General features: G+C 42.2%; 2 protein-coding genes across 3 annotated transcripts; both read left to right on the top strand.

Moving 5' to 3' along the window:
* The first annotated feature begins 4,059 nt into the window (after positions 1–4,059).
* LOC115133296 (large ribosomal subunit protein eL34) lies at positions 4,060–16,469 on the top strand. Of its 2 annotated transcripts, none has more exons than XM_029666383.2 (5): positions 4,060–4,086; positions 4,594–4,666; positions 4,922–5,021; positions 9,547–9,650; positions 16,345–16,469. In XM_029666383.2, exons 2-5 carry the CDS (start codon positions 4,602–4,604, stop codon positions 16,427–16,429), a joined length of 354 nt encoding a protein of 117 aa, XP_029522243.1. In that variant the 5' UTR covers positions 4,060–4,086; positions 4,594–4,601; the 3' UTR covers positions 16,430–16,469. The 2 variants fall into 2 exon arrangements, with proteins under 2 accessions (XP_029522243.1, XP_029522244.1); XM_029666384.2 differs by lacking the exon at positions 4,060–4,086 and adding an exon at positions 4,170–4,260.
* Positions 16,470–16,562: 93 nt separating this feature from the next.
* Positions 16,563–19,547, top strand: LOC135572920 (general transcription factor II-I repeat domain-containing protein 2-like). The gene is made up of 2 exons (XM_065021779.1): positions 16,563–18,961; positions 19,142–19,547. The coding sequence occupies exon 1, from the start codon at positions 17,511–17,513 to the stop codon at positions 18,522–18,524; it is 1,014 nt and encodes a 337-aa protein (XP_064877851.1). The 5' UTR covers positions 16,563–17,510; the 3' UTR covers positions 18,525–18,961; positions 19,142–19,547.
* Positions 19,548–25,645: the final 6,098 nt, after the last annotated feature.

Below are 25,645 nucleotides of genomic sequence, written 5' to 3'. Positions count from 1 at the left end.
CGTGCTGTTAGGTTACCTATAAACTGGGACCCATGCCATCCTAAAAATCTAAACTTGATTCCCTCAATCTCACACAAATGATCAATGAACCTACCAGGTACAACCCCAAATACATATCATCCTAACCAACCTGCCCTCCAAATACACCTCTGCTGTCTTCAACCAGGATCTCAGTGATCACTGCCTCATTGCCTGCATCCGTAATGGGTCTGCGGTCAAACGACCACCCCTCATCACTGTCAAACGCTCCCTAAAACACTTCAGTGAGCAGGCCTTTATAATCAACCTGGCCCGGGTATCTTGGAAGGATATTGAATTCATTCCGTGAGTAGAAGACACCTGGTTATTCATTAAAAGTGCATTCCTCACAATCTTAAAGCATGCCCAATTTTAAAAAATGTAGAACCAGGAACAGACTTGCCCGTGGTTCACTCCAGACCTGACTGCCCTTGACCAGCACAATGACATCCGGTGGCGTACGTCATTAGCATCGAATAGCCCCCGCAATATGCAACTTTTCAGGGAAGTTAGGAACCAATATACAACTTTTCAGGGAAGTTAGGAACCAATATACACAGGCAGTTAGGAAAGCAAATGATAGCTTTTTCAAATAGAAATTTGCATCCTGCAGAACAAACTCCAAAACGTTCTGGGACACTGTAATGTCCATGGAGAATAAGAGCACCTCCTCCCAGCTGCCCACTGCACTGAGGCTAGGAAACACTGTCACCACTGATAAATCCACAATAATTGAGAAGTTCAATAAGCATTCTTCTACAGCTGGCCATGCTTTCCACCTGGCCACCCCTACCCCGGTCAACAGCCCTGCACCCCCCGCAACTACTTGCCCAAGCCTCCCCATTTAGGGTGGCAGGGTAGCCTAGTGGTTAGAGCGTTGGACTAGTAACCGGAAGGTTGCAAGTTCAAACCCCCGAGCTGACAAGGTACAAATCTGTTGTTCTGCCCCCCAACAGGCAGGTAACCCACTCTTCCTAGGCCGTCATTGAAAATAAGAATTTGATCTTAACTGACTTGCCTAGTTAAATAAAGGTAAAATAAAAAATAAAAATGTCTTCTTCACCCAAATCCAGATAGCTGATGTTCTGAAAGAGCTGCAAAATCTGGACCCCTACAAATCAGCAGATCTGGACCCTCTCTTTCTAAAATGCTCCACTGTACCTGCTCCACTATGCAATCTGGTTTCCGAGCTGGTCATGGGTGCACCTCAGCCACGCTCCAGGTCCTAAACGATATCATAATCGCCATTGATAAGAGACAATTACTGTGCAGCTGCATTCCTCGACCTGGCCAAGGCTTTCGACTCTGTCAATCACCACATTCTTATCGGCAGACTAAACAGCCTTGGTTTCTCAAATGACTGCCTCGCCTGGTTCACCAACTACTTCTCAGACAGAGTTCAGTGTGTGAAATCGTAGAGCCTGTTGTCCGGACCTCTGGCAGTCTCTATGGGGGTGCCACAGGGTTCAATTCTCGGGCCAACTCTTTTCTCTGTATACATCAATGATGTCGCTCTTGCTGCAGGTGATTCTCTGATCCACCTCTACGCAGACGACACTATATACACGACACTGTATACTTCTGGCCCTTCTTTGGACACTGTGTTAACTAACCTCCAAACAAGCTTCAATGGCATACAACACTCCTTCCGTGGCCTCCAAATGCTCTTAAATGCTAGTAAAACTAAATGCATGCTCTTCAACCGATCGCTGCCCTTCACTCGCCCGGCCGACTAGCATCACTACTCTGGACGGTTCTGACTTAGGTATTTGGAGTTGTCCACATGTTCTAGGTGTCTGGTTAGACTGCAAACTCTCCTTCCAGACTCACATTAAGCATCTCCAATACAAAATTAAATCTAGAATTGGCTTCCTATTTCGCAACAAAGCCTCCTTCACTCATGTTGCCCTCCTAAAACATACTATCCTGCCGATCCTTGACTTCGGCGATGTCATATACAAAATAGCCTCCAACACTCTACTCAGCAAATTGGATGCAGTCTACCACAGTGCAATCCGTTTTGTCACCAAAGCCCCATATACTACCCACCACTGCGACCTGTATGCTCTCGTTGGCTAGCCCTCGCTTCATATTCATCGCCATACCCACTGGTTACAGGTAATCTGTAAGTCTTTGCTAGGTAAAGCCCCACCTTATCTCAGCTCACTGGTCACCATAGCAGCACCCACCCGTAGCACACCGTCCAGCAGCTTTATTTCACTGGTCACCCCCAAAGCCAATTCTTCCTTTGGCCGCCTTTCCTTACAGTTCTCTGCTGCCAATGACTGGAACTAATTGCAAAAATCACTGAAGCTGGAGACTCATATCTCCCTCACTAACTTTAAGCACCATCTGTCAGTGCAGCTCACAGATCACTGCACCTGTACTTAGCCCATCTGTAAATAGCCCATCCAACTACCTCATCCCCATACTGTTATTTTTTTGTTTGTTGCTCCTTTGCACCCCAGTATCTCTGTTTGCACATTCATCTTCTGCACATCTATCACTCCAGTGTTTAAAATGCTAAATTGTAATTATTTCGCCACTATGGGCTATTTATTACCTTACCTCCCTTATCTTACCTCATTTGCACACACTGTACATGCACTTATTTTTTTTTTCTATTGTGTTATTGACTGTATGTTTGTTTATTCCATGTATAACTAACTCTGTGTTGTTTTTTGTGTTGCACTGCTTTGCTTTATCTTGGCCAGGTCGCAGTTGTAAATGAGAACTAGCCAACCTGGTTAAAAAAAGGTGAATAAAAAATAAACAAAAAGAGGAAGGCCCTAAAAATGGTCAATGACTCCAGCCACCCTAGTCATAGACTGTTCTCTCTGCTACCCCACGGCAAGCGTTACCGGAACGCCAAGTCTAGGTCCAAAGGGCTTCTTAACAGCTTCTACCCCCAACTAATAAGACTCCTGAACTGCTAATCAAAGGGCTACCCAGACCCCTCTTTTACGCTGCTGCTACTCTTTGTTTATTATCTATGCATGGTCACTTTAACTCTACCTACATATTACCTCAATTACCTTGACTAACCGGTGCCACCGCACATTGACTCTGTACCCCCTGTATATAGCCTCGCTATTGCTATAGTTAGTTATTTTACTGCTGCTATTTAATTATTAGTTACTTTTATTTTCTTTATTTTTTTAACGTATCTATTTTTTAACTTAACTTCTTAAAGCATTGTTGGTTAAGGGCTTGTAAGAAAGCATTGTATTCGGCGCATGTGACAAATAAAATTTGATTTGATTTAAGAACAAATTCTTATTTACAATGACGGCCTACACCAGCCAAACCCTAACAAAGCTGGGACAATTGTGCACCTCCCTATGGGACTCGCAATCACAGCCGGTTGTGATACAGCCTGGAATCAAACCAGGGTCTGTAGTGATGCCTCTAAGCACTGCAACACTCGGGAGCCAAATTAAACAAGAGATGTGCATGGTAATTTGTTGTATGGCTCCTTCGGGATAATGAACCCATCAGGGCCAGAACATGTGAAGAATATATTGTGCAATGGTTGTGAAAATAAAGGGGGAAAAAGATTCCTATGTCTAATTATAAGATTCCTAGCTCTATTTATTTTATATTTTTTAAAAAATTACATAGATTTTCTCTCTTCTCGCTAATGGCAAATTGTTGCATTCTTGTTAATATGTTGTCCTGTTTTTGCACAAAATACTTGCCAGCTTGCACTACAATATCTCAACCACTAGCAGATGTGTGTAAGCATGGTCTAAAGTGTGTGGGGAGGTGTGCACATTCTCACGTCAAGTAATTTATGTCAATAAATGGCCATTTCTGCATGACGCACGTACATTTTGCCCTATATTTTGTATGTTCCTTAGGTATATAAATGAGGCCAATGCACCGGCCTGCACCTACGGGTGTGAGGCTATTAGATATATAAACGTGCAATTCTCACGCCGACCTGCGAAAGGCAACAATACGCAACACACAACGTCTAGTCTGCTGGAAACTCACAGGGAAGAAGAAAAACTTCAAATTCCAAGGTAGCGACTTTAGTCCTTCCTTTTCCGGTTACATTAATAGAAGGTATGGCGGCCTAAATTTTCTCGCTTATATTTAGTTTAAATAATCTGCTGTAATCTGTGTTTATATACTACGACAAATCGTATTTCAAAGATTATATTTCCAGTGTTAGAAGCCGTTAACACGTTGATGATGATATTTCATGTTATCCTAGTACTTTGTCATGGCCCTCTTTAAGTAAGTAGTATATCTTCAGTAACATTAGCCCAAAGCAAAAATGTCTCAATTTTGGTAACTACAAAAATAATGCCATTGCAGTTTTGCTGCCTTAAATTGACAAACTAAGGTGTGTTCTTCCACGTAAAATCAAACGTTTTAATCTTTATACGTTTGTTAGGTAGCATATATACTACTTAGTTTACTTGGCTACACAGTCTTGCGCAGTGATGATGCCATCGGCAGTCCCCGATACCATTTTTTAATGAACGAGCTAGCTAGTAAATTATCTAGGAAGGTAATAATGTAATCAATCGGTGTTACACGTTATACTACTAATCATGTATTTACCAGGTATCAACATGGTCCAGCGCCTAACTTACCGTCGTAGATTGTCCTACAACACCGCCTCCAACAAAACTAGGCTGTAAGTAACTAGCATGTAGCTATAGCTAGCTAATTCCATTGGCTTGTTGCTATTCCCGTGCCTTCTGTGCCATTCTTAGTTACTACAGTGCATGTTTCTTTATTGTGACCTACACGGTTAGTAACGTTAGTACTGGCTTTCACGTGATTGTATCTAGCTAGCTCTGGATTTTAAATAAAAAGTAGTCTTGTGAGCATGTTTCCATCCCTCAAAATATTGTTACCAACTTTGCAATGTGTAATTCCTCATTTACAGGTCCCGGACTCCTGGTAACCGCATTGTGTACCTGTACACCAAGAAGGTGGGCAAGGCACCCAAGTCTGCATGCGGAATATGCCCTGGTAGACTGCGTGGAGTAAGTATTGTCCTATGTACATCCTATCCCACTGCATAATATACAAACTTTTTTTTTTAGGTATGTTACTGTTGTAGTGAAAACACTAAATGACAAAGTATGTGGACTACTGCTTGACTATCTCATTCCAAAATCATCGGCATTAATATGGAGTTGGTCCACCCTTTGCTGCTATAACAGCCTCCACTCGCCCAGGAAGGCTTTCTCCACTAAATTTTGGAACATTGCTGCGGGGACTTCCTTCCATTGAGCCACAAGAGAATAAGTGAGATTGTGCACTGATTTTGGGCCAGCATTTGGCATTACAATTCATCCCAAATGTGTTCGATCAAATTATATTAGTCATATGCGCCGACTACAACCGGTGTATAACTTACAGTGAAATGCTTACTTACAAGCCCCTAACCAACAATGCAGTTTAAAAAATCGGATTAAGAAATAAAAGGAGCAAGTAATTAAAGAGCAGCGGTAAAGTAACAATAGCGAGACTATATACAGGGGCTACCGGTTAGTCGAGGTAATATGTAGCTAGAGTTATTAGTGACAATGCATAGATAATAACAGTATCAGTGGTGTGGGCAATCCAAATAGTCCGGGTAGCCATTTTATTATATTGTCAGGAGTCTTATGGCTTGGGATCAAAGCCGCTTAGAAGCCCCTTGAACCTTGACTTTGCACTCCGGCTACCTCTGACACCACCTGGTATAGAGGTTCTGGGTGGCAGGAAGCTTGGCCCGGGTGATGTACTGGGCTGTACGTACTACTCTCTGTAGTGCCTTGCAGTGGAGGCCGAGCAGTTGCCATACTCTGCAGTGATGCAACAAGTCAGGATGGTGTAGCTGTAGAACCTTTTGAGGATCTGAGGACCCATGCCAAATCTTTTCAGTCTCATGAGGGCGAATAGGTTTTGTCATGCCCTCTTCATGACTGTCTCTGTGTGCTTGGACCATGTTAGTTTTTTGATATGGACACCAAGGAACTTAAAGCTGCTCCACTACAGCACCGTCAATGAGAATGGGGGCGTGCTTGGTCCTCCTTTTCCTGTAGTCCGAATGGTTGCGAGATCAAATCCCTGAGCTGACGAGGTAAAATCTGTCGTTCTTCCCCTGAACAGGGCAGTTAACCCACTGTTCCTAGGCAGTCATTGAAAATAAGAATTTGTTCGTAACTGACTTGCCTAGTTAAATAAAAGTGTTTTTTTAAGTCCACAATCATCTCCTTTGTCTTGATCCCTTTGAGATAAAGGAGATGGTTGTGGACTACAGGAAAAGGAGGAACGAACACGCCCCACCATCCTCATCGACGGGGCTGTAGTGGAGCAGGTTGAGAGCTTCACCCTTGCTTGGTGTTAAGTTCAGGTCCCTGTGCAGGCTGGTCAAGTTCTTCAACACGGATCTCGACAAACCATTTCTGTATGGACCCACTTTCTGCATGGCGGCATTGTCATGCTGAAAAAGGAAAGGGCCTTCCCCAAACTGTTGCCACAAAGTTGGAAGCATCTAGAATTGTCTAAAATGTCATATGCTCTAGCGTTAAAATCTCTTCACTGGAACTAAGGGGCCTAGCCCAAACCATTATTCCTCTTCCACCAAACTTTACAGTTGGCGCTGTATTCAGGCAGGTAGCGTTCTCCTGGCATCGGCCAACCCCAGATTAGTCCGTCGGACTGACAGGTGGTGAAGCGTGGTACATCATTATAGAGAAAGCAATTCCAATGCTCCAGAACTTTACACCAGTCTAGCTGACGCTTGACTTTGCGTATGGTGATCTTAGGATCGTGGCTGCTCGGCCATGGAATCTCGGCGAACAATTATTGCGCTGACGTTGCTTCCAGAGACAGTTTGGAACTTGGTGGTGAGTGTGGCAACCGAGGACAGGCTATTTTTACGTGCTTCAGCTCTCAGCGGTCCTGTTCTGAGCTTGTGCGGGCCTACCACTTTGCGGCTGAGCAGTTGTTGCTCCTAGATGATTCCTCTTCACAATAACTGCACTTGCAGTTGACCGGGGCAGCTCTAGAAGAGCAGAAATTTGACAAACTTGTTGGAAAGGTGGTCTCCTATGACACGGCCACATTAAAAGTCATGGAGCTCTTCAGTATGGCCATTCTACCTACTGCCAATGTTTGCCTTTGGCGATTGCATGTCTCTGCTCTATTTTATACACCCGTTGTCTGAAAGACAAATTCACCAGTTTGAAGAGGCGTCCACTCACTGTGCGCAAACACACATATATTAATATATATGTATTAAAATCTGTGTATATATATATTTTACTACCACCCACCGTTCACAAGTTTGGGGTCTCTTCGAAATGTCCTTGTTCTTGAAAGAAAAGCACGTTTGTCCATTTAAAATAACATAAATTGATCAGAAATAGTGTAGACTTTGTAAATGACACTGAGGAGGCAACTCCGGGATGCTGGCCTTCTAGGCAGAGTTGCAAAGAAGCAGCCATATCTCGGACTGGCCAATAAAAATAAAAGATTACGATGGGCAAAAGAACAGACACTGGACAGAGGAACTCTGCCTGGAAGGCCAGCATTCCAGAGTCGCTCAATTGGAAAAGGATTTTCTAATGATCAATTATCCTTGTAAAATGATAAACTTGGATCAGCTAACACAATGTGCTATTGGAACACAGGAGTGATTGTTGCTGACAATGGGCCTCTGTACGCCTGTGTAGATATTCCATTAAAAAAATCTGTCCAGCTACAATAGACATTTACAACATTAACAATGTCTACACTGTTTCTGATAAAATGAGCTGTTCTTTCAAAATCAAGGACATTTCTAAGTGACCCCAAACATTTGAACGGTAGTATACATACTATATACACGTGTGTGTATATATGTATGTATGTGTGTGTGTGTGTATATGTTTTTTTCGTTTATCACACAGTCTACATATAACGATATCTAGGCTTTATATGGACCGATTTAATCGAAATAAAGACCCAAATAGTGTTTATGGGACATCTAGGAGTGCCAACAAAGAAGATGGTGAAAGGTAATGAATGTTTTCTATTTTATTGTGCGGTTTGTGTAACGCCGAAATGCTAATTATTTTGTTTACGTCCCCTGTGGGTCTTTTGGGGTGTTGCATGCTATCAGATAATAGCTTCTCATGCTTTCGCCGAAAAGCATTTAAAAAATCTGACTAGTTGCCTGGATTCACAACGAGTGTAGCTTTAATTCGATACCCTGCATGTGTATTTTAATGAACTTTTGAGTTTTAACTAATACTATTAGCATTTAGCGTAGCGCATTTGCATTTCCAGAGCTCTAGTTGGGACGCAAGCGTCCCGAGTAGAAGCAAGAGGTTAAGACATCCAGTGGAACAGCCACTTTACAATAGTGCATCTAAATCTTTTAAGGGGGGGGGGGGGGTGAGAAGGATTACTTTATCCTATCCTAGGTATTCCTGAAAGAGGTGGGGTTTCAGGTGTCTCCGGAAGGTGGTGATTGACTCCGCTGTCCTGGCGTCGTGAGGGAGTTTGTTCCACCATTGGGGGGCCAGAGCAGCGAACAGTTTTGACTGGGCTAGCTTGCTTTTGCTAGCTCATTTGTCCTGGGATATATACATTGAGTTATTTTACCTGAAATGCACAAGGTCCTTTATTCCGACAATTAGTCCACACATGAAACGGTCAACCGAATCGCATCTAGTCATCTCTCCTAGGCTTTTTCTTCTCGACTTTATATTGCGATTGGCAACTTTTGTAAATTGGGTGAGTTACCGCCACTGACCTCGTTCGTCTTTCAGTCACCCACTTGGGTATAACCAATAAGGAGATGGCACGTGGGTGCCTGCTTCTATAAACCAATGCGGAGATGGGAGAGGGAGGACTTGCAGCGCTATCTGCGTCACAAATAGAACTGACTTCTATTTTAGCAAAGTGAAGGTGGCATGTTATTAAACAATCTTTAAGGACAATTTCGCCTTATTTGAATTGATCTGTTCAATGTTATAGACGTGCCCAGACACTTTTGTGAAGGTTTCACTTTTGGGTAACTTACTACTCCAGTGATATACTTCCTCGTGCTCATTCAGCGGTTGTAGGGGTGTAACATAAGCAAAGGCTCCTAAAACATCCAAATACGTACTTTGAAACTGCAACGCTCTCAGTATACTGATGTAGGTCTTTACTCTTGTACGCATGGATTTGTCATTCAGAACTTTATCCTTTGTTGTATTCCGTTTTGTGCGACTCCAGCGGACTCCAACTAGCTGTGCTGTTTCTGTGTAGCCCCCACAGCTGGTAGGAGACAGCCAGAATCGCACAAAATTTCATATAATGTTAACGATAAAAAAAAAAGTGTTTTGTAAACAGGTGAGATCGCAAAAGGTGTCTAGGCTCTTCTAACATACTGTAATTTGAGATTTTGTTAAAATAAAGTGAATTTCTCCTTTAAAAATGGCTGTGGCATTGTTAATGGTCAAAATGGTTTCTCCCATGTTTCTCCTGAACATTAACCTGGGTTCAGGTTTTGTTACATCTGCTCACAAGCATTTGTTTGTCTTAAAGATCCGGGCAGTGAGACCCCAGGTCCTGATGAGGCTCTCAAAGACAAAGAAGCACGTCAGCAGGGCCTACGGCGGTGCCATGTGTGCGAAGTGTGTACGTGATAGGTAAGAATATATCCAAAACACCGCCTTCTGTACATTCTGTCGGTTGAAATGTACAGTTTATAAGATAAATATCTAGCAAAATGTGAAGGGTGCATGACTACAACTACCCATACTAGCGTACTACATAAACTGCCTACTATGTACATGAATGACTAGCATGAATGACTCATGTTGTGTGATGACGTGAACAAATACATTGATACAGTAGCCTATACAGTGTGTTCGGAAAGTATTCAGACCCCTTGACTTTTTCCAAATGTTATGTTACAGCCTTACTCTAAAATTGTTTGAAGAGGAACAAACCCAATTTAATCTACACACAACACACCATAATGACAAAGCAAAAACTTTGTTATTTTTTATACATTGGCAATAAATTCTAAAAACCTATCACATTTACATAAGTACCCTTTACTCGGTACTTTGTTGAAGCACCTTTGTCAGTGATTACAGCCTCGAGTCTTCTTTGGTATGATGCTACAAGCTTGGCACACCTGTATTTGCGGAGTTTCTCCCCTTGTTCTCTGCAAAACCCTCAAGTGCTGTCAGGTTGGATGGAGTGTCGCTGCACAGCTATTTTCAGGTCTCCAGAGATGTTTGATCGGGTTCAAGTCCGGGCTCTGGAACTTTTGTAATACAACTTTAGGTATTATATTAAATTTTTACCACTTTTTCTCACTAATTTCGTGGTATCCAATTGTTTAGTAGCTACTATCTTGTCTCATCGCTACAGCTCCCGTACGGGCTCGGGAGAGACTAAGGTTGAAAGTCATGCGTCCTCCGATACACAACCCAACCAAGCTGCACTGCTTCTTAAAACCTGTTACGGGAGCTCCCTCAGGGAACTCCACCCCCCCCATTCAGCTGAAAAGGTGGCGCAGGGAATTAAAAAATATTATTTCGAAATATTTAACTTTCACACATTAACAAGTCCAATACCTCAAATGAAAGATAAACATCTTGTTCATCTACCCATCATGTCCGATTAAAAAAAAAAAAAAATGTTTTACAGCGAAAACACAACATATATTTATGTTAGACCACCACCAAATCAAAGGGAAAACGCAGCCATTTTTTCCAGCCAAAGATAGTCACAAAAGCAGGATTAGAGATAAAATGAATCACTAACCTTTTGAAAATCTTCATCAGATGACACTCATATGACATGTTACACAATACATTTATGTTTTGTTTGATAATATGCATATTTATATCCACAAATCTCGGTTTACATTGACGCCATGTTCAGAACGGCCTCCAAAATATCCGGAGGAATTATAGAAAGCTACGCCAGATAACAGAAATACTCATCATAAACTTTGACTAAAGATACATGTTCTACATATAATTAAAGATACACTGGTTCTTAATGCAACCGCTGTGTCAGATTTTTTTTAAATGTTACGGAAAAAGCCTAACATTGCAATAATCTGAGACAGCGCTCAGACGTAAAAGTATTTCTCCGCCATGTTGGAGTCAACAGAAATACGAAATTACAACATAAATATTCCCTTACCTTTGATGGTCTTTCATCAGAATGTAGTGCAATGAGTCCTAGTTCCACAATAAATCGTTGTTTTGTTCCATAATTTCCAATACTAGTGTCCAAGTAGCTGCATTTGCTATCACTTTCAGCTCACGTGCCCAAAAACTGACTGCTGGTCCAGGATAACTCGCACGAAAACTTCCAAAATATATATTCAGGTCGAATAAACTGGTCAAACTAAGTAGAGAATCAATGTTCAGGATGTTATTATCATATATATCCAATAACGTTCCAACCGGATCATACGTTTTCAGCTGGAGCCAAATGGAACGGCGGTAGCACCCACAGAGAAATGCGCCACAGGAAAATGGCATTCTGTCGGGACACTGACTATTTCCCCTCCCATTCGGTCAAAGTTCACAGCAAATGCTCCATTCCACTTTCTACTGAATGAGGACATCTACTGGAAGGCGTAGGAAGTGCTACCAGATCCATATCTTGTTGGGAAAGGAGGGGGTGATGACGTCAGTTTTGAAGATTGCCTGCCCTATGAGTTCTGTTATACTCAGACATAATTCAAACAGTTTTAGAAACGTGTTTTCTATCCAATAGTAATAATATGCATATATTAGCAATCTAGGACAGAGTAGGATGCACTATGGGCACGCAATTCATCCAAAGTGAAAATGCTGCCCAAGTTAACACAGCGCGCATCCAACCCGGAAGCCAGCTGCACCAATGTGTCAGAGGAAGCACCTCGGGCACTGCGCCCGGCCCGCCACAGGAGTCGCGATGAGACAAGGATATCCCTACCGGCCAAGCCCTCCCTGACCCGGACGACGCTAGGCCAATTGTGCGTCGCCCCACAGACCTCCCGCGGCCGGTTACGACAGAGCCTGGGCGCGAACCCAGAGTCTCTGGTGGCACAGCTGGCGCTGCAGTACAGCGCCCTTAACCACTGCGCCACCCGGGAGGCCTCAACTTTAGGTATTTTTAAACGTTAATAATTGATCAAATTGTAGACGGGGCAATCTTTGTTTAATACAGGAATGAAAACAAACCAGCGCTGCTTTTCACATCTTGCGCAACTCACAAAAGTGTTGCCCAGTTCCAAGTTGGCCTACTTCATTGCACAAAGGAATAACCTCAACCAAATTCCAAAGACTGGTGACATCCAGTGGAAGCGGTAGGAACTGAAAACAGGTTCCTATGAAATATCCCTTGGCAGTGAGAACTCAGGGAACAGAGGGGGGGGGGGGGGATTCTGAACAGTTAGTCCTCTGGGTTTTGCCTGCTACATAAGTTCTGTTATACTCACAGACATGATTCAAACAGTTTTAGAAACGTCAGTGTTTTCTATCCAAATCTATGTATAATATGCATATCTTATATTCTTGGCATGAGTAGCAGGAAGTTGAAATTGGGCACGCTATTTTTCCAAAAGTGAAAATTCTGCCCCCTAGCCCCAAGAGGTTACCGGACTTGCCTAGTTAAATAAAGGTGTTAAAAAAAAACGGCAAATCTGCGCCCAAACATACCGATTTCCAATTGTTATGAAAACTTGAAATCGGCCCTAATTAATCGGCCATTACGATTTAATCGCTCGACCTCTAGTTGGTACACTGCATTGGGTCAGGTAGTGTTCTCCTGGAATCCGCCAAACCCAGATATCTCTCGGACTGCCAGATGGTTAAGTGTGTCATCACTTGAAGGCCTTTCCACTGCTCCAGAATCCAAAGGCTGAGAGATTTACCCCACTCCAGCGACACTTGGCATTGCGCTTGGTAATCTTAGGCTTGTATGCGGCTGCTTGACCACGGAAACCCATTTCATGAAGCTCCCGACGAACAGTTCTTGTGCTGACGTTGCTTCCAGATGCCATTTGGAACTCTAGTGAGTTTCAACAGAGGACATACAGTTTTTACGCGATACAGCACTTGGTGGTCCCGTTCTGTGACCACTTTGCGCCTGAGCCATTGTTGTGCCTAGATGTTTCCACTTCACAATAATAGCTTTTGCAGTTGACGGGGGTAGCTCTAGCAGGGCAGACATTTTACAAACGGACTTGTTGGAAAGGTGGAGTCCTATGATGGTGCCGAGGTGAAAGTTACAGCAAGGCCATTCTACTGTAAGTTTGTCTATGGAGATTGCGTGGCTGTGCTCAAATCTTTGCACCTGTCAGCAACGGGTGTGGCTGAAATAGCCGAATCCACTATTTTGAAGTTGTGTGTATATATGTGTATATTTGATAAATACTATGTGCAAAATAGAAAAGTTTATCCAGCATATTGGTGTTGAGAACGATGCGACAGAGGCAGCAACGGAGTGAGGCGATTGAACAGCCCTTGCCTTGATTGTTTACGGAAGTTGGTTTCCTCAATTTAAGGTCTATAATCAATAGCCTACCATAAATGTGCTTGGCTTTATTAAATATTCCATGTACAGCTACAGAAATAAGAGAACCTGCTTCTGTTGCCTGTTTGAGTGAATGTTTATACTGATTCCGTGAGAGCCAAGCCTCACTCAACCGCAAAATTTCAGATAAAGCAATTTCACATTTGTCTGTTTTTAGTCTTTGCTATGCTGTAAAGGCTTTTAAAGTCGTTGGAACAGACTGGTATATTATAATTAGTTTACACTGTTCCAGGCGGGCAGAATGTTGTAACCTAACGGCACCTATTTGTCACAAAATATGCGCACAGCTCTTGCTCCTATACCTTCTCCTTAATGTTACAATTATGACCATAATAAGTAATGTCATTACGCTTTGTATAGTAGTAGCCTTGTATAACCACCTTCAAGCAGTAAGCCTAAGAGCGCGTTCTGTTTAGTCTCAGTAGCTAGCGTAACTTACTTAGTCCTATTTCAATATACAGTGCATTTGGAAAGTTTTTTTTTCTCTCCACCTTTTGTTACATTACTGCCTTATTCTAAAATGGATTAAATACATATTTTTCCTCAATCTACACAAGCTACCCCATAATGACAAAGTGAAAACAGATTTAGACATTTTTGTATTATATAAGACAACTTCTTTACATAAGTATTCACACCCTATGCTATGAGACTTGAAATTGAGCTCAGGTGCATCTGGTTTCCATTGATCATCCTTGATGTTTCTACAACTTGATTGGAGTCCATCTGTGGTTAATACAATTGATTGGGCATGATTTGGAAAGGCACACACCTGTCTATTTAAGGTCCCTCAGTTGACAGTGAGTTTCAGCAAAACAAAGCCGTGAGGTCAAAGGAATTGTCCGTAGAGCTCAGACAGGATTGTGTCGGCACATATCTTGGGAAGGGTACCAAAAAATGTCTACAGCATGGAAGGTCCCCTAGAACACTATGGCATCTGTCATTCTTAAATTTTAATAAGTTTAGAACCACCAAGAGGCTTCCTGGAGCTGACCGCTGGCCAAACTGAGCAATCGATGAAGGGCCTTGGTCAGGGAGATGACCAAGAACCCGATGGTCGCTCTGACAGAGCTATAGAGTTCCTCTGTTGTGATGGTTGTCCTTCTGGAAGGTTCTCCCATCTCTGCAGCACTCCACCAATCAGGCCTTTATGGTAGTGGCCAGATGGAAGCCACTCCTCAGTAAAGGCACTTGACAGCCTGCTTGGAGTTTGCAAAAAGGCACCTAAAGACTGACTATGCGACACAAGATTCTCTGGTCTGATAAAACCAAGATTGAACTCTTTGTCCTGAATGCCTGTTGTCACATCTGGCGGAAACAAGGCGGCAGCATCATGCTGTGGGGCTGTTTTTCAGCCTCAGGGACTGGGAGACTAGTCAGGATTACATGGTGTCCAGACAGGCTACTTACTAAATGGAATTGTATACGCCCATGGAGAATTGGCACACCCTGGTAAAAGCACCCGCCAATCAAAGCCTCTAGAGCAAATATTTTATCTTTAAAACATATATTTTTAAACTAGCCAAACCTTAGGCTTTCCAAAAGTAGGCACTAAGATAATCAATTGACAAGGAAAGTGTGAAGGAGAGCGCTATGTTATAGTATGCCGATGAAATTGACAATCCTTAAAATAACAAATACACGCAACATGTCAGTTGCCTATTTATCAGCGACGACGCTGATTTTCAAGTGGGAGAGTGAAGGATTTTTTAAATACTGTGAGGAACTATTATTTTGCTGTGTCTATATATAACAATAAACAGACTTAACAGGACAGAAACCAGACACATGTTCACATGGTGCATGTAAATTATGGTATGAAATAAACCAAAACTTGTTTCTCAGAAGTGTGGCAGAATAACGTTTTCACTCAGAACGAGACCTGTACATTTTGTAATACAATCATGAATTTTTTTTTAACCAAATGACAGCGGTTCCAATTGACACATTAGCGCATTTATAGGCCTCGGAGACAGGACAACCTTGTTGATTAATTATTCAATCTGACACTGTTTTTGAAAGATCTATTTACTAGCACGCAAAGAAATAAAGTCCAAACTTTTTTCACTGAAGTGCCATAGCCTATAGCGCTCTACACCCCTGCGTATCATCAGTTGGAAAGACAGATTAATTTAGCAAAACAATTGCTTATCATTAGTGAACTCCCACTATTGGGTAGTTTATCAACATGAAAATTACGTTTATAAAAATAAATCCTGAAATGACTGTCTTCATCCATAACTCAGTGACATGGATATTCAATTACTGTAACAGCCCTAATCCTGCCCCATGGGTGGTTCTGGTTGATAATGTTTACTTGCATATTGGACTAACTATGCCAGAGAGATGTTCTATTCAAGACGCCAGCCAGCTGTAGTTGTAGTTGAATTTCTATCCATAGCAATTTTAAGTGCAGTTTGTTTGCTTCAGCAGCCTCTGGTCTTGTGAGTTCCATGTGTTAGGATTAAAAACTACATTCTTTAGTCAAGTCTGATCCTGATCACATCTCTCCCTAACTGTTCAATTGTGATTTAAGTAGATGGTGGTTTTAGCTGGTTTTGTCAACTAGTATCACATTGGGAGATTTGTCCTGGGGTGTGCTGTTAAAAGCAGTGACACTTCCTATGTGAAAAAATAAAGATGGATGTTTCTGCAATGGTCTTTGCAACATGCATTCATTCGATTTTTCTTAATGTTGACATTTGGTCAGTATTTGTAAAGTAACCATTAAAGGCATGTCCTGAACATCTCAGTTAACTGATCCACTAACCTTCACCCTTCTGTCTACCACAGGATCAAGCGTGCTTTCCTGATTGAGGAGCAGAAGATCGTTGTCAAGGTCCTTAAAGCACAGGCACAGAGTCAAAAATCTAAATAAATGTGTATTTGTACTGCAACATTAAAATAATTGAAATATCTTTAGTGTCCTGACTCAAATGGTATAACTGTCCATAGTATTCCTCAATTTGAAGTTTGAGTCCAGTGTTTCTCAATGTGAACTACCATTTTGTAGTTTTGATTGAGACCGAAGTTTGAAAACTGAGTGGACTACTGAACATTGTTCTATTCACTTAAAATGTTGACACTGACATTACATCCAGGAATTGTGTATTTTATTAAGTATTAAGATGGTGCTGCATGTGCTTGCATTTATGAAGGTGAGCAGGCTTTTAAACTGAAATTATTTGATGGCTTATACAAGGTAAACAAGTTGCTTTACTACAAATAAGCCATTTTTGTAGAGAGATCATAGTCATCCATCTGACTAAATATTTACTAATGTTAAGTGGCTGTTGCTGCTATCAAGCTGGCCAAGAGTTCTATAGGCTTTACATTTTTGGGAATACTCTGGATTTCATCCAATATACCAGGTGGGTGATAAATTATATAAATACTAACAAGTAAAACTATTACCAAACAGTTTAACCCAGTGGTCACCAAACTCCGGCCCGCGGGCCGGATACGGCCCGTCAGCACATTTGGCCCGGCCCTCTGAACAATACCAGAGACGCTATCGAATTTTTTTCCTATTTGGCCTCCAGAAAAAAAATCCTAGGCCCGGCCCTGTCAAAGAGAGAACGGAATAATGGCGAAAAGGTTAGCTAAGAGAAAAATTTATTCAGAATGCAGGGTATTTAACCTGCAGTGGACAAACAATTTTTTTTTTTGTTCAATGCGAAGAAAAGGCTGTTTGTCTCATCTGTCAAGAGACTGGCGGTATTCAAAGAATACAATCTTCGCCGACACTATGAATCCCGTCACAAAGACAAGTACGATAGCTTGCAAGGCCAAATACGAGCAGACAAACTCTCAAAGCTAAAAAGTGGACTACTCAGCAGAATACATTTGTACGCCAAGCTCAGCTGAACCAGGCATCCGTTCGGGCCAGCTTTCGGGTTGCTAAACTGATAGCAAGAAGCGGTAAGCCTTTCACTGACGGAGAGTTTGTTAAGAAATGTATGGATGCTGTCGCGGAGGAGGTGTGTCCCGAGAAGAAAGATGCATTTAATGCCGTAAGTCTGTCGGCGAGTACAATCACCAGACGCGTTGAAGAAATCGGGAGTAATGTATATGCCCAGCTGCAGCAGAAGACGAAAGAATTTGACTTTTTTTCATTAGCACTGGATGAGAGCACGGACGTGCAAGACACAGCGCAACTGCTAATTTTTATTCGTGGAGTTAGCGCAAACTTTGAGATATGCGAGGAGCTGGCAGCCCTCCAAAGTCTCAAAGGGACTACAACGGGAGAGGATATTTTTGACAAAGTGTGCCAAACCATGGAGAAGTTGGACCTGGACTGGTCAAAGCTGGTCAAAGCTAGCATCACGACTGACGGGGCTCCTAGCATGGTGGGCGAAACTCGCGGTCTAATAGGACGCATGAACCGGGAGTTGGAAAAAAGGGGTCTCACCGCCCCGCTACGAGTCCACTGCCTAATTCACCAGCAAGCACTGTGCTGCAAAGTGTTGAAGTGGGATTCTGTAATGAAGGTTGTGGTGTCGTGCATAAACTTCATCAGAGCAAAGGGACTTAAACACAGGCAGTTCCAAGAATTCCTGTCTGAACTGGAGTCTACGCACGGAGATGTGCTGTACTACACAGAGGTCCGATGGCTGAGCCGGGGCAGAGTTTTGAGGCGTTTTTACGAGCTGCTACCCGAAATTAACGCATTTCTTCATTTAAAAGACAAAACGGTCCCAGAGCTGATCGACCCAGAATGGAAATGGCACCTCGCATTTTTAACAGACGTGACAGAAATACTTAACAGCCTTAACTTGCAGCTACAAGGCGAGGGGAAACTCATTTGCGACATGTATTCACACATAAAAGCATTTGAGGTGAAATTAGCGCTGCTTTTGGAACAAGTGAAAAGCGCAACTTCGTCCATCTTCCTGCTACCCAAAACCTGTCGACAGAGAACCCAGCGGTCCCGTTCCCAGCTGAAAAGTGCGTGGAAGCACTGGAAATGCTGAAGGCGGAGTTCGGTGTGCGATTCAGTGAACTACATGTTCATGCAAAAGAAATCCGTCTTTTTCAGAACCCCTTTGTTGCCGACATTGATGAAGCCCAGCCTTCATATCAGTTTGAGTTGGCTGAGTTACAGAACTGTGATGTTCTGAAAGACTCATTCAAGCCCAACAGTCTCATTGACTTCTATGCCGCCCTCCCAAACGACACATATCCAAACATCAAAAAACACGCAATGAAAATGTCCACAGTTTTTGGCAGCACGTATATCTGCGAGAAAACCTTTTCTCGCATGAAACTGCTGAAAACCCGATGAGATCAAGATTGACAGATGAACATTTGCATCAGTGCTTGAGACTGGCTGTAACTAGAATGGAACCTGATATTCAACTTCTCACCAGCCAGATGCAGGCCCACAGTTCACACTGATGAACATACATAGGTAAGCTCACTTTTCTGACTTGAATGAGTCATTCTGAGCATAAACAAATATAATCATAATAAAATCTACTGGGATAAAATCCATCTTTACAACCATACTGGTAGTGAAATGTATTGTGCTGTGTAGGTGCTGTATCACTTAGTTCAGTTTCTCAACCTGCTTCTTTTGTGGTTTTCACAGGGAAGTTGATGAGAGAGAGCTGCAAACAGCGGTGTCTACAAGCCTACTGGAACCTACAAAAGGATTATAAGGAAGGAACACAAGAACTTTAAGAGACTGCTCATATGTGTCAGAGAGATTCTGCTCTGACAACTGAGCTGAACTTTTATCTGTTAAGATTGTGCATGGCACGACAGAAAGTTAATGTTCCATGGCTTTTTTTTCTATGAAGAACCCAGAGAGAGTTATTTAGTTATTATTTATTTCCTGTTTTTTCTGTGAAGAACTCAGAGAGGGTTATTTAGTTATTATTTATTTCATTAATAGTGTTATTTGTTTCCTGACTTTTTTTCTGTAAATAACCTGGAAAGGGTTATTTGGTTATGTGTGGCTTTCTGGAAAACAATAAATTTTTTAAGCTCCCCTACGATCGTCACACTTTTTCTGTTACAAACTGACACCGGCCCCCCATCAGAGAAGGGAAAAGCTATGTGGCCCTCACAGGAAAAATTAAGGGGACCCCTGGTTTAACCAGTCTCTAATCTCATTAGCTACCCTTGTACATTGTACATCAGTGCTATCTCAGATCCTTGGGACATCCCTACCCTAACCATAAAGAAGTCTAATCAAACTTTATTTCACATGCTCTGAATACAAGTGTAGACCTTAACATGAAATGCTTTCTTACAAGCCCTAACATACTAAAGTAAAAAATTATATATAAATTAATGCAAAATGAGGCTATATTGTAGGGGGTACAGGTGTTAACTCGAAATGACACAACGACAAGGTTCCAGTTTAACAAAGTTCACTATACCGTATGAACACACAAGGTAGCCATCGTACTCAAGGCTAGGTCCATCAACAAGACTTCAATGTAAGTAGTCTGGTGGCCATTTGATTATTTGTTCAGCAGTCTTATGGCTTGGGGGTGAAGCTGTTAAGGAGCCTTTTGGTCCTAGACTTGGTGCTCCGTTACTGCTTGCCTTGTCGTAGCAGAGAACAGTCAATGACTGTTGACTGGAGCGATGCAACTGCTCGGCATTTGTCACATTGACCAGATTGGTGCACATTCAATAATTCTGATATAACAAAGTGGATATTTGTCAAATCTCTAATTTATGTATTGTAACAGGCCCACTGTGGTTACTTTTCTGGTTTAGAAGTAACTGCTAAATGGTAACTCCTGTTTATATAAGCTGGTTAGCATACAGCAATCGGTGGGGGTAGTTGAACGACTAATACAGTTGAATGGAAACGATGACAAGAACATGTGTTGGGGTTGACATCCATACAAGCATATGATTTTTACATTATGTTGTGAAATACAAAAAATCTAAATCTCAATTTTGCTGGGGGCTAATGAGGCAACTTGCGATCTGGTCGAGTTCGGTTTTACCTCTTTACTGAATCTATAACCCTTACCTACCCATTTTAAACTTCAATGGGGGGGTAGGGTTGCCAGGTCTAGATAACATTTCTTGCCCAATGACCATTCAAGCTGCCCAAAAGGCCTGAAAACTAGCCCAATTGTTTTTATCACAGCAAGAGAGGAGTTGCCATATTTATACAATAACACGTTTAACTGTTATCGAGACAATTAAGAAATATCGTAGGAACTTGTAACGAGGTTAGAAGTTAAATCAGGATTTCCTCAATTACTGCGAGCTATTACGTATTTAAGGAATTTGAATCACAGAAGGTTGGTGGCACTTTAAATGGGGAGAACGGGCTTGTGGTAATGGCTGGAGCGGAATCAGTGGAATGGTATCCATGTGTGATGCCATTCCATTGGGTCCGTTCCATCCATTATGAGTCGTTCTCCCCTCATTAGCCTCCACTGATATGAATATGTGGCAATATAAAAGATCATTTGCCCTTATTAAAATCGCCAGATCATTTCCCATAAATGGATTTAACTTGTTTGACTGCTATGATTAAGCAATAAGGCCCGAGGGGTTGTGGTATATGACTAATATACCATGGCTAAGGGCTGTTAAGCACGACGGAACGCTGCGTTTCAGCCAATCAGCATTCAGGGCTCGAACCAGGTTTTATAGATGTAAATATATCCCCTTTGCGCATATAAACAGCAAAAATATAAACTGTCAACTGTTTATTTTCAGCAAACTTAACATGTGTAAATATTTGTATGACCATAAGATTCAACAACTGAGACAAACTGAACAAGTTCCACAGACATGTGACTAACAGAAATGTAATATTGTGTCCCTGAACAAAGGGGGGGGAGTCAAAATCTAAAGTAACAGTCAGTATCTGGTGTGGCCACAAGCTGCATTAAGTACTGCAGTGCATGGACTGCACCAGATTTGCCTGTTCTTGCTGTGAGATGTTACCCCACTCTTCCACCAGGGCACCTGAAAGTTCCCGGACATTTCTGTGGGAATGGCCCTAGCCCTCACCCGCTGATCCAACAGGTCCCAGACGTGCTCAATGGGATTGAGATCCGGGCTCTTCCCTGGCCATGACAGAACACTGACATTCCTGTCTTGCAGGAAATCACGCACCGAACGAGCAGTATGGCTGGTGGCATTGTCATGCTGGAGGGTCATGTCAGGATGAGCCTGCAGGAAGGGTACCATATGAAGGAGGAGGATGTCCTTCCTGTAACGCACAGCGTTGAGATAGCCTGCAATGACAACAAGCTCAGTCTGATGATGGTGTGACACACCGCCCCAGACCATGATGGACCCGCCACCTCCAAATCAATCCCGCTGCAGAGTACAGGCCTCGGTGTAACTCTCATTCCTTCGACGATAAACGTGAATCCAACCATCACCCCTGGTTAGACAAAACCGTGACTCGTCAGTGAAGAGCACTTTTTGCCAGTCCTGTCTGGTCCAGCGACGGTGGGTTTGTGCCCATAGGCGATGTTGTTGCTGCTGGAGCGCAAGCTATGGGTGAGTGTGGCTATGGTGACCAGTGAGCTGAGATAATGCGGGGCTTGACCTAGCGAAGACTTATAGGTGACCTGTAGCCAGTGGGTTTGGCGACGAATATGTATTGGGGACCAGCCAACAAGAGCATACAGGTCGCAGTGGTGGGTAGTATATGGGGCTTGGTGACAAAACGGATGGCACTGTGATAGACTGCATCCAATTTCCTGAGTAGAGTGTAGGAGGCTGTTTTGTAAATAACATCGCCGAAGTCTAGGATCGGTAGGATAGTCCGTTTTACGAGGGTCTGTTTGGCAGCATGAGTGAAGGAGGCTCTGTTTGCGAAATAGGAAGCCGATTCTAGATTTAATTTTGTATTGGAGATGCTTAATGTGAGTCTGGAAGTTGAGTTTACAGTCTAGCCAGACACCAATGTATTTATAGTTGTCCACATATTCTAAGTCAGAACTGTCCAGAGTAGTGATGCTAGTCAAGTGGGCGGGTGCGGGCAGCGATCGGTTGAAGAGCATGCATTTCATTTTACTAGCATTTAAGAGCAGTTGGAGACCACGGAAGGAGTGTTGTATGGCGTTGAAGCTCGTTTGGAGGTTTGTTAACACATTGTCCAAAGAGGGGCCAGATGTATACAGAATTGTGTCGTCTGCGTAGAGGTGGATCAAAGAATCACCTGCAGCAAGAGCGACATCATTGATATATACAGAGAAAATAGTCTACCAGAGAACTGAACCCTGTGGCACCCCCATGAAGACTGCCAGAGGTCCAGACAACAGGCCCTCCGATTTGACACACTGAAATCTGAGAAGTAGTTAGTGAACCAGGTGAGGCAGTCATTGGCCAGGTCGATGAAGACAGATGAAGACGGCTGCACAGTACTGTCTTTTGTCGTTGAGTGTGAGAAGGTACATTGGGATTCGAAATGGTCAGTGATCTGTTGGTTCACTTGGCTTTCGAAGAATTTGACTACTGTTACGTCAAATCAAATGCGTTCTAACTGATTGGCAATTGCGATATAGCTTTTATAACTTCCAATTGAATTAATAAAGCATGTTCTTTAATAATTGCATAATAACCCAAGGCTACAACAAACTGAAGTTATAGGCTTATTATTGATATTGGTTTGCCAGCTTCATGTAGGTTACACATGTGACACAAATTGATTTGCAATGACTCCAGTGATATCGTCATTTCAACATATGTATTGTATCAAATGGTGTCCAACAATGGCATATACATTAATAGGCTACTTGATGGCCAACAGAGTGGCAAATGTATAATTCTCTACATTTAATGTCAGTTTCATTGAGGACTTTCCCCTATAAAAAGAACCACTTGAGGGAGGTCCATAACTTCCATTTCAAATTTCCACTTGGCAGCCCGAGACCCATGAGCTAAGCATACATAAAGCACTTCGCTTTTTAGTTTTCTTTATGCTAAGTCAACATTCGAATGCATTTTAAACCACCCCGATGGGGTGTATGTAATGCGCTCTAGTGCGCCCAATGTCATTTTCCAGTGATTTGTATCCATTATTTCTTGATATGCATAAATTGTAGCATATGAATCTGTTTTATGGGGGAAAAGGTTGGAGATGGGTTTCTCTATAACCACAATCTAAATCGCAAACCTACAGCTCACGTGACTCAGGCAATAGTTGTTGGGCTCTCTCAACACACACCACTCCGTCCCTCCCCACCACTCTCGCTCAACAGCCTGCCTCACATTCAGCAGCAGGTCACAATGAATTATATATATTTTGGGAGGTGCCTAGATGGCGGCTTGAACAGACGCTTTTTACCGAGCTCCGTACCAAACTTCAGAAAGATTGTGAAAAAAAAAAAAAAAAGTTTACAGTCATTACTATTTTTATTTGTTCAAGATATAAGACCTTTCCTGTGACTGGAATGATAATTGGATCATTTATTTCGGCATGTCCATGCAAACTCTTGAAAAAAAAGAAAGGAAGAAGTTAGCCGGTCTATTGCTAATCAACAAGAGAGAAACGTGCTTATAGACAACTGCCATAACTACACTTGGCCTATGGATAATATCATGCTTTCGAATGCTGTTGAAGATGACGATGACGAATTCCCCTCTTTACCAGTTCCGTGCAAACCTCCACCCTCCAAAAAACCCAACATGAACTCTGACATCGTGGCTACCCTCTCCTTACTCATCAACTCCAGGTGTGACCCCATTGAGAAAATGGTAGGCGCGAACACCATGGTTATCGAAGGCTTGAAAAAGACTGGAGTTTGCATGTGGTGAAATTAAGGATGTGAAAACGAGAGTGGCAAAAGTTGAAAACAATGTGGACAGGGTGGAAAATAATAACAATGTCTACCATAGACGTCTCACTGATCTGGAACAATACACAAGAAAATGGAACCTGAGACTCTACGGCTTGATAGAGGTGGAGAATGAAGATGTGCGAGGAGAGGCTATCCGTATCTGCCAAGAAGTTTTGCCTGCAGAGAAGAACAAAGTTGGTGATACCATCGACGTTGTGCATCGCCTCGGCAAGAAGCAACAGCAAAACGATTCAAGACCTAGAGGTATCATCATCCTATTCACTACCAGATTCTACAGGGATGCTGTCTGGAAAGCTGCTAGGAAGAACGCCTTCCTTCAGAGCCATGGTATGCGTTTCGCCGAGCATCTCAGCCCGGAAGACATAGAAAGAAGGAACAAGTTGTGGCCAACGATCAAGATAGCACGAAATGAGGGGAAGGCTGCTTACTTCGTCGGAGGACGAAGCTTCATCAATGGTTCAGAAATCCATATTCCTCCCTAAAATCTCACCAGAAGGAACAGGTTGATGGTTTCAGCCATGGTATTCTCATTTTACTTATGTTGTTTACCTAACAGGCATCAGGTGACTATTTTTCAGGAATACTCAGGTATTTAAATTTATTAGTTTGTTCTTGTATGACCAGAAGACCTATTTGGTTTACAAACTTACGAAGATTGAAAGCTGTATTTATTTTTTATGTATACAGTAACTAAGATACTGTTTTAAAGGGCATACAGGTCTGCTCTGACTTTACACGGTTATTGCTCTATTTAGTTATTAACACTTATTTCCAAAAAAGGTCTTAGGAACGTTTATATGTAAAACATTTTTTATTCAAATATTTTATGATCAGTTTTCATATGTACTTAAAATAGTAGGTACACTTTTATTTAAATTATTATTTGTTGTTTTATTTCTCAGAATAGTTCCTGATTACACTAAAGAGGGTTTTTAGTCTCTCTTACTACAAGAACCCTTGGTTTGGTCTTGAACATAATTTCCAGTTGAGTTGAATTTCAAAGCCAGATAACGTCTAGCTCAAAGGTTATGGAATAAGCTATTTTCACTTTAAATTGACTTAAATGGTGCAGATCTCGGTTCCTTATCGTTTACGTTCACTGCTCCTACGTCTTTGACTCATCCTACTACAGTTTATACTTTTATATAATCTTTGTTGTTTTGTCTTTGTCTATAGTATATCTTAATGCTTGGGGGTTACGAAACAATGTGAAGCGCAAGGCCTTATTTTTATTTGCTAAACAATTTCGAACATATTTTTGCTTTTTTCAAGAGTCTCACTCAATTTTGGCTGATGCC

Source organism: Oncorhynchus nerka, linkage group LG8, assembly GCF_034236695.1.
Source record: "Oncorhynchus nerka isolate Pitt River linkage group LG8, Oner_Uvic_2.0, whole genome shotgun sequence".
Taxonomy (NCBI): domain Eukaryota; kingdom Metazoa; phylum Chordata; class Actinopteri; order Salmoniformes; family Salmonidae; genus Oncorhynchus; species Oncorhynchus nerka.
The sequence above is the reverse complement of the archived record's forward strand: the minus strand, read 5'-3'. Positions and strand labels throughout refer to the sequence as shown.

Bases quoted from the DNA above. Each gene is read 5' to 3' on its own strand.
- LOC115133296 (XM_029666383.2), top strand. From the start codon at position 4,602: ATGGTCCAGCGCCTAACTTACCGTCGTAGATTGTCCTACAACACCGCC. The intron at 4,667-4,921 runs GTAAGTAACTAG...CCTCATTTACAG, and splicing joins GCCTCCAACAAAACTAGGCT to GTCCCGGACTCCTGGTAACC. The intron at 5,022-9,546 runs GTAAGTATTGTC...TTTGTCTTAAAG, and splicing joins GCCCTGGTAGACTGCGTGGA to ATCCGGGCAGTGAGACCCCA.
- LOC135572920 (XM_065021779.1), top strand. From the start codon at position 17,511: ATGGATGCTGTCGCGGAGGAGGTGTGTCCCGAGAAGAAAGATGCATTT.